Source organism: Clarias gariepinus, chromosome 16 (genome assembly GCF_024256425.1).
Source record: "Clarias gariepinus isolate MV-2021 ecotype Netherlands chromosome 16, CGAR_prim_01v2, whole genome shotgun sequence".
In the NCBI taxonomy this organism is placed as follows: Eukaryota; Metazoa; Chordata; class Actinopteri; order Siluriformes; family Clariidae; genus Clarias; species Clarias gariepinus.
In genome coordinates this window covers 7,383,900-7,396,586 of record NC_071115.1, presented here as the reverse complement: position 1 = coordinate 7,396,586, position 12,687 = coordinate 7,383,900, and the positions used below count along the sequence as shown (strand labels likewise).

Below are 12,687 nucleotides of genomic sequence, written 5' to 3'. Positions count from 1 at the left end.
CTGTTGCTTTAATATCAAACATGTTTTACTGACTTAATAACAAAGTCACAAAATAAAAATAAAAAATTATAAAAAAAAAAAAAAAACTCTGATATATTTCAAAGTTTGTTCTAAAACACACAGGGTGCCTAAGGCTTTCGCACAGTACAGTACGTTGCTGTGATCCTGGTATGTTTAAATGAGATCCAATAAAAGTGCAACTCCAAAAATGTGACAATCAGTAAACACTTTGTTCACTGTTTGAGACGAATGTTGTGTCAGCGTCTGGGTTTATTAGACGAGCTCCTAATTAAACCAGTTCATGTTTAATGATCCACACAACTTTGATGCAGTAATAAGCTAGCATGACTGTGTCAGGACGCACAGCTCGTCAAGCCATAATGACATGGCAAATTAAATCTCGTAAACAGTTGCAGAAAGATGAACAAACTGGTTGGATGAGTAATCACTTTAACATCGAGCACAAATACAAATGTTATTTTTAAAGCTTATAAGCCTCTTCTTCTGTAGTCGTAAGGCGGGCTGGATTTCTGTAGGGCATCTACTGTAGTTTTAAAGGCTACATTCTAATAGCACAAAAATATGTAAAATAGCATTAAAATTTGTAGAAATGTTACAGTATGTGATGCCAATGACAGTAAGTTTTATTTCTCCTCTATCACAACATGTAGCCAATTAAAGAATGATCATAATTTTGCTCCATTTATAGTTATATTTAATGTTAAAGAGCAACTTTGAAGTCGAGTAAACTCCTGATATCACTTATGCTATAGTAGCGTTAAACAATTATTTCCGTATGAGCCTGACTGTTATACCACACTGACATGTCCATATAAACCTGTGATTTGTCTCCCAGCTGGAAACTGCTGTCAGAGTAACTGATATAAACAAGAAATTTAAAAAGAAATCTGTTATTAACGTATACCAACTATAATATAAGGGATAATGGCATCAAGCTTGTTGTGTTGAGGTTCTGCAACATTAAATGGAACTATAAAAAAATATCATTATAATTGTTGCTCAATTGTAGTACAAGAGCAATAAAACACGGTTATAGAAAATAATCAGCAAGATGGTAGCATGCTGAAGAGGGCCAATACCACCCACAACATGAATGATTTCCCTACAATATCCATCAAAGTTAGACACAAGTTTTTAAAATTTCAAAATATTAATAAAAAAAATATGTTTAGTCAAGAAATAAGCAGTAAATTATCCAGATACAAGATGACAATATCATTTGGAAATGAGATCACAGAATAGTTTATTTATATATTAACAGATCAGCCATAACATTAAAACCATTAACTTAAAAAAATCACCTAGGTTTTGGGTTTCCCTTGTTTCACCAGGGTGGCTCTGGCCATTAAGGCGTGGCTTTGTAGGGCCTCTGGGTGTGTACTGTTGAGTTTGACACCAGGTTGTTGGCAGCAGTTCCTTCAGGTGCTGTTGGCTGTGGGATGGGGCCTCGGTGGATCGGACTTGTTTGTCCATAAGCATACCATAGGTGCTCTTTCAGATTGAGATCAGGCGGTTTGGAGGCTGGGTCAGCAGCCTTGAGCTCTTTTTCTACTGGGCCCCATGCACGGCAGTGGTACACTTTGGTGCCTTTCTATCATACCTTTGCCATGCATTGACTTTTTTTTTTTGGTGGTTTGTGCTGCATTTGCTTTTCTGTCGGATTAGACTGGACAGGCTGGCATTTTGTCCCCGCGGGCATGGGTGAGCGTTGGGCGCCCAGGAACCTGTCACCAGTTTTTCTGGTGTGTCGTTAATGATGATCGATGTTATTTAATTCACCTGGTATTGGTGGCATTAATGTTATGGCTTTTCTGTGTATATATATCATAAGACTAATTTTTTTTTTTTAATATATATAATTTGAGGTACATCTGATGTATTTGTATCTGAATGAGGCATCATTATTTGTCTATTTTGAATCGGGTATTAGGGAAAATTTGACCAGACTGAAACGCAACAGAAATCCAGAAACAGCTGAACATTAATCCAGACCAGAAGATGGATGGGTTTTATTAAACATCACATGCTTGATCCTGATTAGCTGCACTGTGTGTCAGTCTTGGTGACGGGAAAAAAAAAAACCTGAGACCTGGAGCATGTTCACATTTAGAAAAAATACTAGAATAAAGGAAATTTTTTGATAACATGCATATACTCTATTTGGTATACTGAAAGGTGAAAACTATAAACAGATAACGAGACAGAATGGTGGGATAGAATTCTTAATACGTAAGCTCACATGGTCTTTGCAGGTAAAATATCTTGAACTTAGTTGAATCCAATGATTTTTCTTTGTTAAAATTCTTTGAACAAATTTAAGATGATTAAGCCTTTCTAGATATTTTTATTCATTCCAGGCTTGAATTTGGACTATAATAGGCATTGATTTCTAAGAAGAAGCAAAACCATTTAATAAAAGAATAAGACTATTTCAGGCTTTAAATGGGGAAATTAGTCTAGGGTTAATAGACTTGAATTTGTTATCATTCATAATTTATATAATGAGAAAAAAAACTTGTTTTTGTAAGTGGAAACCAAGTAAAGCAAGATTTAGTGAAGACACAGCACCATGGGTCCCAAGAATGCTAGAATTTCTTTCAGACTAGACAAATTAAGTTTCTTTTTTAAGGAGTCGGTTCCAAGAGGAATCATAAGTGTCTCTTTATTTTATATTTATTTAAATTCATTTACATGTCTTTTCTAAATGTTTCGATTGTTTGTATACACAAGTATGAGTATAGTGTTGGAAACTGGTAATATTGGTTATATTTTTGGGTGGCTGGAACGGATTATCTGAATTTACAGTATTTCTATAAAAAGTGCATTTGGCAATATGAAATGTTCACCTTAAGAACTCGCCTCCGGAATGGATTAAATTGGCATGCCAAGGTACCACTGTATCTTTACAGTATGCTTGCTGTACGGTTTTTGTTGTCATGTTTTTGAATGTGCAGTTTTATGTTTTCTGATTTGCTGTTGCATTTCTGGTTTGGTTTTGCACTTGTGCACCGCTGTATAATTTCTCTTTATAACTGAAAGCAGACTGGAGTTGAAATCTAAACTAATATAAAAGCAAACAATTGCACTGTCCTCTGCTTACTGGTTGCTTTGCTTAAATTCTGCACTTGGCTTGAATCAGCGATGCCCAGGGTTTAAACTGCACTAGGGTTCATTTAAAGGCAGGCTACAAACAATCACTTCTTGTGAGTGTAAATGGTTGAATGTGAGGTTTAAACAGATTGTATACGATATGTGGCAATGACCCCTTTTCACAATTCCTTACAGCACCTGTCTTCTTTAATGTCAGGGTTGAAAATGTGCAGAAATTAAGAAGATCCAAATAAAGGTCAGATTTTAATGATGTGCATGTTAGAGATGTGAAAATGGGCTCTGGGTGAAAACTAAAATCTTCATTTTGGAAATACAATAAAAAACTATTTTAAGGAAAGAAAAACAAAAAAAAAAAGATGGCTTATTCTGAATTAGTTAAACAACACCTTTTTTAGTTTTCCTTTTTTGTTCTCGCTAGCAGGGAAAGTATAGGCTGGTGGAAACCAATTTATTGACCAGTCACATGACAAGGTTACGACAGAAACAATGTCCGTCAGCTTCATAACGCTTTCTGTTACAGCAAACGGAACTCAGCTCAGGTAGGAGTGCGTGAAAGCAGAAAAGGAAAGATGCCACTGTGGGTTTGGGACAGAGCCCTAATGGGACGTAACCAGATGCAAAGACACACGACAAAAGCGGGAATGACGCTCTCAGTGAGAGACAAACGAGAGAGAAATGCAGTTCAGCCAGAAAACCTGACACATGCAAAGGTCCTTGTCCTTCTGTGGTTGCTGTTCTCTGGGTTTTGGCAGTAGACTTTAAAATGGCAGCCGAGCAGAAATACGATGCATTTATACACTCATGTCCTGTGCCAGTTCACAGTCTAAAGTTAAAGTGTCTCACTTCTTGTCCATTAGTTTAAACTTTGAAGAAGAGAATCTGTGTGTGTGTGTGTGTGTGTGTGTGTGTGTATGAGAAAGAGAGAGAGAGAGAGAGAGAGAGAGAGAGATTTCAGTAGACTTGGCCTGCCTGGCAGAGCTGCCATCATTGTTTCTTCTTTTGGGTTTGTACAGAATGATGAATCACTGAATGCATCATTTTTCCTTTCCCCTGTTTTATTTTGTGTCTCTTCCCCAGACTGCGTTCTCAGCAGCAGGGGAGATGAAGAGGATTTGGTGTCTCCTCCTGCTGCTCCGGAGGGGAAGTGCACTCAGCAGGCGATCTCCTCCAGCGTACCCAAAGTGGTCTGTAAAGGAACACTGACTGTGTGGCTGATCGTCTCCGAATGATTCACTACCGGATCACACGTACTCTGAGAAAGCATGAAATACACACATTAGTGCTTAAATGCATGCACTGATTAAAACAAATCTGTTTTCTAAGAAGCTCTCAACAGCTCGGCATCTTCAAACGTCTTTAAATACACGAGAACCTGAGTGGCTTTCAGATACGTCTTTGAAAAGATTAAATGGCTTAAGAGCATCTTAATAGAATATATAAAAATCATCAAGTAAAGTGGGGGACGGGACCCTTATTTTTTTTTTTACTTCTTTTTTAAATATTTGAAATTTAATAGGAAGAATAATGTTAACACTCACTTTCCAATCTATTGTCTTAATGCTCTGAAAAAGCCATATACGCCAACTACGTTTTCTATAAATGCATTTATTGTTCTTTTTTTATTAGTAATGAACCATTTTCTTTTTGCTTGTTTTTTACATTGACTTTGCTTATTGTCGATTTTCTATCTCTTCCTGAGTTTGTCTGAGAGTCTTGTTAGTGTGATTATATCAAGAATGAGTAGTTGAATATTTGCATGATTTATATAAAATTATCATTATAAACAGCGGTTAAAATTATTAAATTCTTTCATATAAAGCCATGAAATACTAAATCTACTAAAATATACATTCTTCCTGTTTGAAGTACACTGCTCAGGCATAACATTAAAACCCAAAACATTAAGCCCATAATTGAGTAGGTTCCCCTCGTGCCATTTGGACAGCTCTGGTCTCTAGGGCATGGCTTCACAAAACCTCTTGAAATGCCAACCTCTGTCACTGGGATGTTCACAGTAGATCCTTGTAGTGCTATGGGTTGTGGGGTGTGGCCTCCATGGATGAGACTTATTTGTCCAGAGCATTCCATAGATGCTTGATCAGATGGAGATCTGGATAATTTGGAGGCCGGATTTCCAATCTTGTACTTTTCGCTTGCTAAGCCCCATATACAGCAGGCTGTGATGTACTGGGTGTTTTTATACCTTTCTATCATAGCTAGTATTACTTTTTTCAGCAATTTGTGCTGCATTGGCTTTTCTGTGGGATCAGACCAGACTGGCTAGCCTTTGATCGCCGCAGGCAGAGATGCGCTTCGGGTGCCCGTGATCCTGTCACCTCTTTACTGGTGAATACACTGCAAAGTATTCATATTTTTCACATTTGGCATGTTACAACCACAAACATTACATGTATTTTAATGGGATTTTATGTAGATTTACACAAAGTGGCATATAATTGGCAAATAAAAGGTGGAAGGTAAATGGCTTTCCAAATTATTTACAAATAAAAATCTGAAAATTTTTGCTGGGTAGATTTGATGGAAAGATAGATGGAGCCAAAAACACGGCAATCTTAGTAGAAAACCAGTAGTTTGTTCTGCAAGTTCTGCAAAAGACTTCACCTTCCAGCAGGACAATGACCCTAAACCTACAGAGATACAATGGAATGGAGGTTCATATTATACTCATGTGTTAGAAAGTCCTAGAGTTTCAGACCTAAATTGAATTGAGAATCTGTGGCAAGATGTGAAAGTTGCTGTTTACCTACAGTATGCATCCCATCCAATCTGACTGAGTTTGAGCTATTTTGAAACAAAGAATGGGCAAAAATTTTATGCTCCAGATGTGCAAAGCTGGTAGAGACATACCTCTGAAGACTTGCAGCAATAATTGCAGCTAAAAGTGGTTCTACAAAGTATCGATTCGGGGGGTTAAATACAAATGCACACCAAACTTTTTAGATATTTATTTGTGAAATATTTTGAAAACCTACCACCAATGTACCACCAACTTCTACATTTGGTGGTTGTAACGTGAACAAATGTAAAAAAACAAACAAAAAAAAAGTGCATAGGGTATAAATACTTTTGCAGTGCACTGTAATTAAAAATCCATGTTGTTTAATTCATCTAGTGGTGGTGTTAGTGTTGTGAATGATTTATGCATATTTCCAGAGTACTTCAGTCAAACAAATTCATAATATGAACCTGTTTGTGGCTGAGACATCCCTGCTGAAGGCAATGCCATGGAGTTCCTTATAACTGCGCTTGATATATTAACTTAATATTTATTTAGAATTTAATTTATTGATGTTTCTGCCAATTTTATTCAACATACTTTTAACGAGGAAGGGACTTAATCAGGTGCCAAATATTATTGATTCTGGGAATTGAACTCACAACCCTGGTGCAGTTTGGTGTCAATTCCAGGTCTAAAAAGGGGTCATTCAACAATTACCCAATTTTTCTATCTCCTTTAATCTTCCAAAATCTTACTCTTGCTCTACACTTGATTTATGGCATTATGTCTTCAAATCATGCTTTTTTTTTTGGAAGAAAACCCACAGCAGCTGCCTGCTAAATAATCTTTAAATCACATTTTATAATGTAGTTTGACCAAAATAGCAAATCTGATAAATGTGTTCAGCTACCATCATTCTGAGCCTCATCTGTTACAAATGTTTCACAAAAACATGTGATACGATCATAAAATAGAAATGGTAGATAAAGAAGAACAACACATAAATCTGCCCTTATTACATAAAGCACATCTACATTACCACGTCTTCCCCACGACTCTCTTCCTCCTCGCCTCGACTCAATAGGTCCAGGATTCTGTCCTTCACCACCTGCGAGTGGACACACACACTTTTACCACACTGAAAACACACCGTTCATGCTGACTCAGCATCAGTCAAACAGTTTGATCAGGCTTCAGAGCAAGCGTTTAAACCCGTAGAAGCGTGCCTACGCGTGCTCATCTTGGATTAGGAGACATCAAAGCAAATGGTGTGCTGATCTTTTTAATCATCCTTGTGCTGTTAAATGGGACCTTGACTACAACCGCGGTTCTTGCTATTACGTTAACAGGGACGTGTGTTCCCATTGCATGTGCACCCTGCGTGCTCAACTGCTTCACTGATTGATTGATTTTCAACAGGGAGAGATCATGTAATCTTATCAGATGGTTCAGACAATGCTTTAGTCTTTCACATCGATAAGGTGGAGAAGGAATTAATCACACTTGTCAGATCATGTCTAGTGTGCTCATGTTTGAGCTGAGCCTGTGCAAACAATGGGGATCTTTGTTGCCAACATTGCAAAGGATGATAGTGATTTTATTCATTTTTTTATCGGCATCTTTCTGATTGTCAGCTGGAAAATGTATTTAAAAAAAAAAAAGTAAAAATTAGAAAAATTAGATTGAAGTAATGCACTAAAAAGGTGTGGTGTTACATGTATGCTGCAATAATATCCCATCTAATAAGCTCCTCTAAATGCTGTTTAATTTTACATTATCATATTTCAGTTACATATTAATTATGCATGGATTTTAGTTGCAGCAATAACCAGCCACTCCAGTGGAACAGATTGCTAGTGTTCAGTCTTCCATAACAGTCATTAAATTAGGATAATCGATACAAAGCTAATCACAAGAGACTTTGGGCACAAGGCGGGGTGTGCGATTTGGGAATGCCAATTGGCGGAATCTGAAAGTCTTTGGACTGGGGAAGGAAACTGGAGGAAACCAATCACGCATGATGAAAACATGCACACAGATTCGAGGTAGAAATCAAATCCTCGACCCTGCAGTCAGAGTGCTACGTTTTTATTTAGACTGTTTTAAGGACATTTACTTCATTGGTACTATGTTTAAGGAAAATATGGTAGCGGTTTACTAAACAAGCTCAGTGTTTTCCTTGAAGAAAGCTCTAGGTGTGTTAAAAAAATTATTTTTTTTACTGGTTCCCTTGTTTAAGAAGAAGATAAAGCCTTTATTTGTCACATAGACATTACAGCACAGGAAACGAACGTCTTTACTTCACATATCCCAGCCGTCATGATACAGTGCCCATACAGGCTTAAGGGCCTTGCTCAAGGGCCCGACAGTGGCACCTTGATGGGGTTGGGGCTTGAACTACAAACCTTGATCAGAAACCCATGATCGTATCTAGCTGAGCTTTCATTGCCCCCTTATTGAGGGGGAGGATACCTGTTGGACAGGTTTTGTTCTGTATGAGTTAGTGCACCTAAATCTGCTAAAGAACTAAACCCACCAGGCCTGGTGAGAGATTGGGGGCACTGGGTGTGGTACACCCTGGACAGGATGTCAGTCCATCACTGTGATGGACTGACCACCATGCATGGGGAGAACATGCAATCTCCAGGGTGGGAATTCAACCCCAATCCTGGAGGTGTAAGGCCACATTAATAACCACTATGACCCGTGCCACTGTTATTGGTAACTGTGTATAGCAGCGTCTACAATATTGCAGAATATTAGGTATTTAGGCCATTAATCCTTACCGAGATTAGTTACTGTGTCATGTGATTATTTATCTGCATTGTGTCAGTGAAAACTAGTGAATTTCTTTATAGCAAAGAGTGGAAAGAGAAAACAGACAGACCTCATAGGCATAGTCAAACAACTCGAGGATTGTCAATATGCTTGCGCCGATGAACAGCCCCATCTGACCGCCGATGTCTCCTACAAAGAAGCAAACAAGGAGACAAAGTCAGGGTGAATAAAGTCAAAACAAAGTAGAAGCCTGAGGAGTGTTAGACAGGTGGAGGAGTGTGTCATTCTGGTCATGATTGCATATTGTACCTAGCAGTCCAGCCACTTCATATGCTTTCTTCTGCTCAATGGTTTCATAATTTAGAGCCTCAAAGAAGACATCCAAAACAAGGATGTTGTCCCTGTGAGGAGAAAGAAAACAGAGGATTTACTGAAAAGCATGTTCATGCATCATGAAGGCATGTTATGCCATGATGAACACAAATTTGTAATTTGTCAATTGTGACCTTCTTCCCTAAAATCAATTAAAAAACCATGAATTAACTATTTCAAATGCTATTGTTTTTCACAGTTTAGTTGGCAAACCATTATGCATGCAAGCATACCAGCTTGTATACCAGCTGACCCTCCCTGCAGGGTCAAAAAATGTTTCGAGGTGTCTCTTTGTTAGGCTCGCTATAATGCTTGTTGTTTGTTCTTTACTAATTTACTCATAGCCAATTCCCACCCCTTCTCTATCACCGGACAGCTGTCAACCAGGGAGGGCTAGTACAGTACGTGCTCCCTCATATGACTCCAGCTTCTTTTTAAAATGCTGCTCACATACTGTTAGGGTGTGGAAAGCACTCGGAGGAAAGCACCGCTTCTTGTGCATGGGCTCACAGATGCCCATGAGTGATTAGTGTTGCTATGATTGATTTGGAGTGCAGGAATGCCACCCCTGCTCCCAAGAGCACAGTCATGAGTGACGGCGGCAACATCTTCGGCTGACATGGTAAATGCTTGAATGCTTTTCTGTTTTACTACTATATTTGCATATTGATGTGGCAATATACAGTTCTGTTATCCATAGATATCCAGGTAATTTTAGGTTATATATGGCACTGGTGGCTCAGTGGTAGGTGTTCCGCCTGCCATGTGGAAGGCCTGGGTTCAAACCCCAGCCGCTAGTCCAAAGCCAAATAAAATGGCAGGGTTGCATCAGGAACAGCAGGTGACCCCTTGCCGGGAGCAGCTGAAACATCAACAACTATATATTTATACTTTTTAGATGTGAGCCCGCAACGTCATCCATGTGGAACTTAATTGTAAACCCATGAATGCATTTTAAAAAATGTACAATGGCATCTGTTGAATTTTGGAATAAACAAAAATTTTTACGTGCTACCGTGAAATGCACGGACCTCAGTAGATTTCAATTTTAAAAAATGTACAGCACCATCTGTTAAACATTGAGGTAAAGTAATAAATTTTTCATGGTAGATTTATTTATGATATACGAGCATTTTTCGTTATAATTATAACTACAGTAGCATATCTTCTCTTACCGCCGGCCGATTGCGATGAAACAAAGCCTATATGTTACCTTAAGCTTAGCCAAATACACATGCACAAAGCCCATTAAAATTAATTTAGGAGTTTTTACGTGATGCGTGCACAAACAAACGGACAAACAGACAGACAAAAAATTCTGTTTAAAAAAAAATGACCTCCATAGCAGGAATTGAGCTTTAAAGGGCTGTCTTCCATTACCTCCAATGTAGATTAAAAGCTATTGTACGACTCTTTTTAATTAATGTGATGTAATCCTGTAGCTGTACACCACACAATATACTGGTATGTGTGTCAATCTTTTCAATCCAAAGATACTAAAATAAATTTGTCTTCACAAGTGCAGTCTCTCTCTGACAGTTTATTTCACCAGTACTATCAATATTTGTAACTTTCTGGGACGCTCATATTGGGATCTCTGTTTTTAATAATGTAACTGCATTGCATGAAAAACTTTATTCTGCAGAATTAGCAGAATTCCTTGATGATTGCGCATTTGTGTTTGTCCTATTTTTCACAAAGACAGTCATGTAAAAAAAAACTCTAAAAAATTTGAGTCAAATAAACAGATGAAAGGGTGGCACTGTGGTGTAGTAGTTATCACAGTGGTGTTGTGCCTGCAGGGTCAAGGGTTTGATTTTCACATCAGGTTTGTGAGTGTGCTTGTTTTTTTTTGTGGGTTTCCTCAGAGTACGCCAGTTGCCTCCCACAGTTCAAATAGAATAGGCTAATTAGTATTTCCAAATTGCTTGTAGTGTGTGAGTGAGTGAGCATGTGTGTGTTTGCATGCATGGGTGCCCTGTGATAGGTGTGCCATGTCTAGTGCCTCGGGTTCCACGGGATCGGCTCCAGGCCTCCCGTGACTCTGTACAGGATAAGCTGTATAGAAAGTAGGTGAATGAGAGAGGGTAATTTAATTATTACAAGTAGGAATATTCATAGACAAAAACACATGACTCTTATTTAATGTTAAATACAATTCAATGCTATTTATATAGCGCTTTTACCAATGTAAAAAAAAATAAACTAATAACAGACCTCTAATCATATCAGACTTTCATGTCCAGACAAATCGCACTAAAATCCCATCATAGACCTTGTTGTTATTATAAGAACATGGATAGGGACATGGCCCAGGTCCGAAAAAAATGACAAGACTGTATGAGATATGTCCAGGCTGTCATCTGAATGTAACTGGAAAAAAAAACAAAATGCCAGAGCACTCTAGAAGCGTGAGCGTAACTTCATTATGTTTATGTCAAACCCACTGGTCAGTGATGAGGAAGTCGAACGGGTCTAACACCTTGTTTTATTTCACAAGCTATCAAATCATATAATGCATCTTCTTTTTCTTCTTCTTCTTGGGAATTGAATAAAAAAAAAATAGGTGAAAAAAAAAAAACGAATCAACCCTTTTAAATGGTGTTTATTGAAATCTTCATTCAACAGATATTTCTTTACAATGTTTTATTAAAAAACATATTAGGTCTGAGTCAAAATCCTGTTTTTTAGTATTGCATTTAATAAAGTAATAACTGAAAAAACACATAATATATGTGCCAACCTGTTAGTTGTAGAAATCTGAACATGTAAGTTGGAGAAGATAAAAGCAGAAAATAGTCTCCTTTGATGCCTCCCAAAAGGTACAACTTAAAAGTCTTCAATATTCTGGCAAAGCTTGAGCAAGTACCCACACTCCAATGTTAACCACAGCGACACCAGCCAATCATAATCGTCTCGTCTGTTCATGCTCATACATGTGAAAGAGAAGGAATACTGTAGCCTTGTTTTAGAATCTGTTTTGCTAAATTGGAGAGGAAAAAAAAATCACCCACCAAAACAGCATGCAATATCTGTTTCGCATGTTTGCTGTGAGATGGATGTGCGATGTCTTGGTGTTGTTGTATTTGAAAGTTTGAATACAGAGTGCTGTTTATGCAAATAGGTTCATTTAGCACCTGGAATTGCAGCTTGAAAGCAACACTTCGGGTCACAATTAAGTAGCATTTCTGTGTATCAATTAATACAACCAAAGAGCAGTTATTAAAAATGTAAAAGGCCATTTCTGTCGAGTAAAGAGAAAATGATACCGTTCAAATCTGAGTAATGAGTTCATCTCAAAACACCAAACAATTACTTATGACGGTTACGTTAGATGATCATGGCATGTCCGCTCCCTTCCAAAGCGACGACGATTAGTGTTAACAATTTTCATAGTTTCAGTTTCATTTGCACTCTTCTGGGCTTCTGCATATCATCTAAATGTATCACTGTACCTGATGAGAAGAAATCGTACACACAGAGAAGTCTCATTTCTCTATTATTTCCATCTCGTTACTTCGCATGCTACGCCATTTATGCAAATTTTTATTTGTAAATCAACTGAGAAACTTGTATACAGAATGTATTAGCACATCTGACAAAAACAAATCTGCTTTTTCAGGTCACATTGATTTCTTCCTCATCCCACTGAACCAATTTCCCAC

At 37.8% G+C, this 12,687-nt stretch overlaps 1 protein-coding gene across 1 annotated transcript in view; it reads right to left on the bottom strand.

Annotated features, from left to right (window-relative positions):
- Positions 1-4,069: 4,069 nt before the first annotated feature.
- Positions 4,070-12,687, bottom strand: part of asic2 (acid-sensing (proton-gated) ion channel 2) — a 160,161-nt gene continuing 151,543 nt past the window's right edge. Inside the window, exons 7-10 of the mRNA XM_053514769.1 lie at positions 8,960-9,051; positions 8,760-8,839; positions 6,912-6,980; positions 4,070-4,384 (exon numbers count right to left, since the gene is read on the bottom strand). Coding sequence (XP_053370744.1) covers positions 4,283-4,384; positions 6,912-6,980; positions 8,760-8,839; positions 8,960-9,051 — 343 coding nt within the window. The 3' untranslated portion in view covers positions 4,070-4,282. The remainder of the gene's footprint in view (positions 4,385-6,911; positions 6,981-8,759; positions 8,840-8,959; positions 9,052-12,687) is intronic.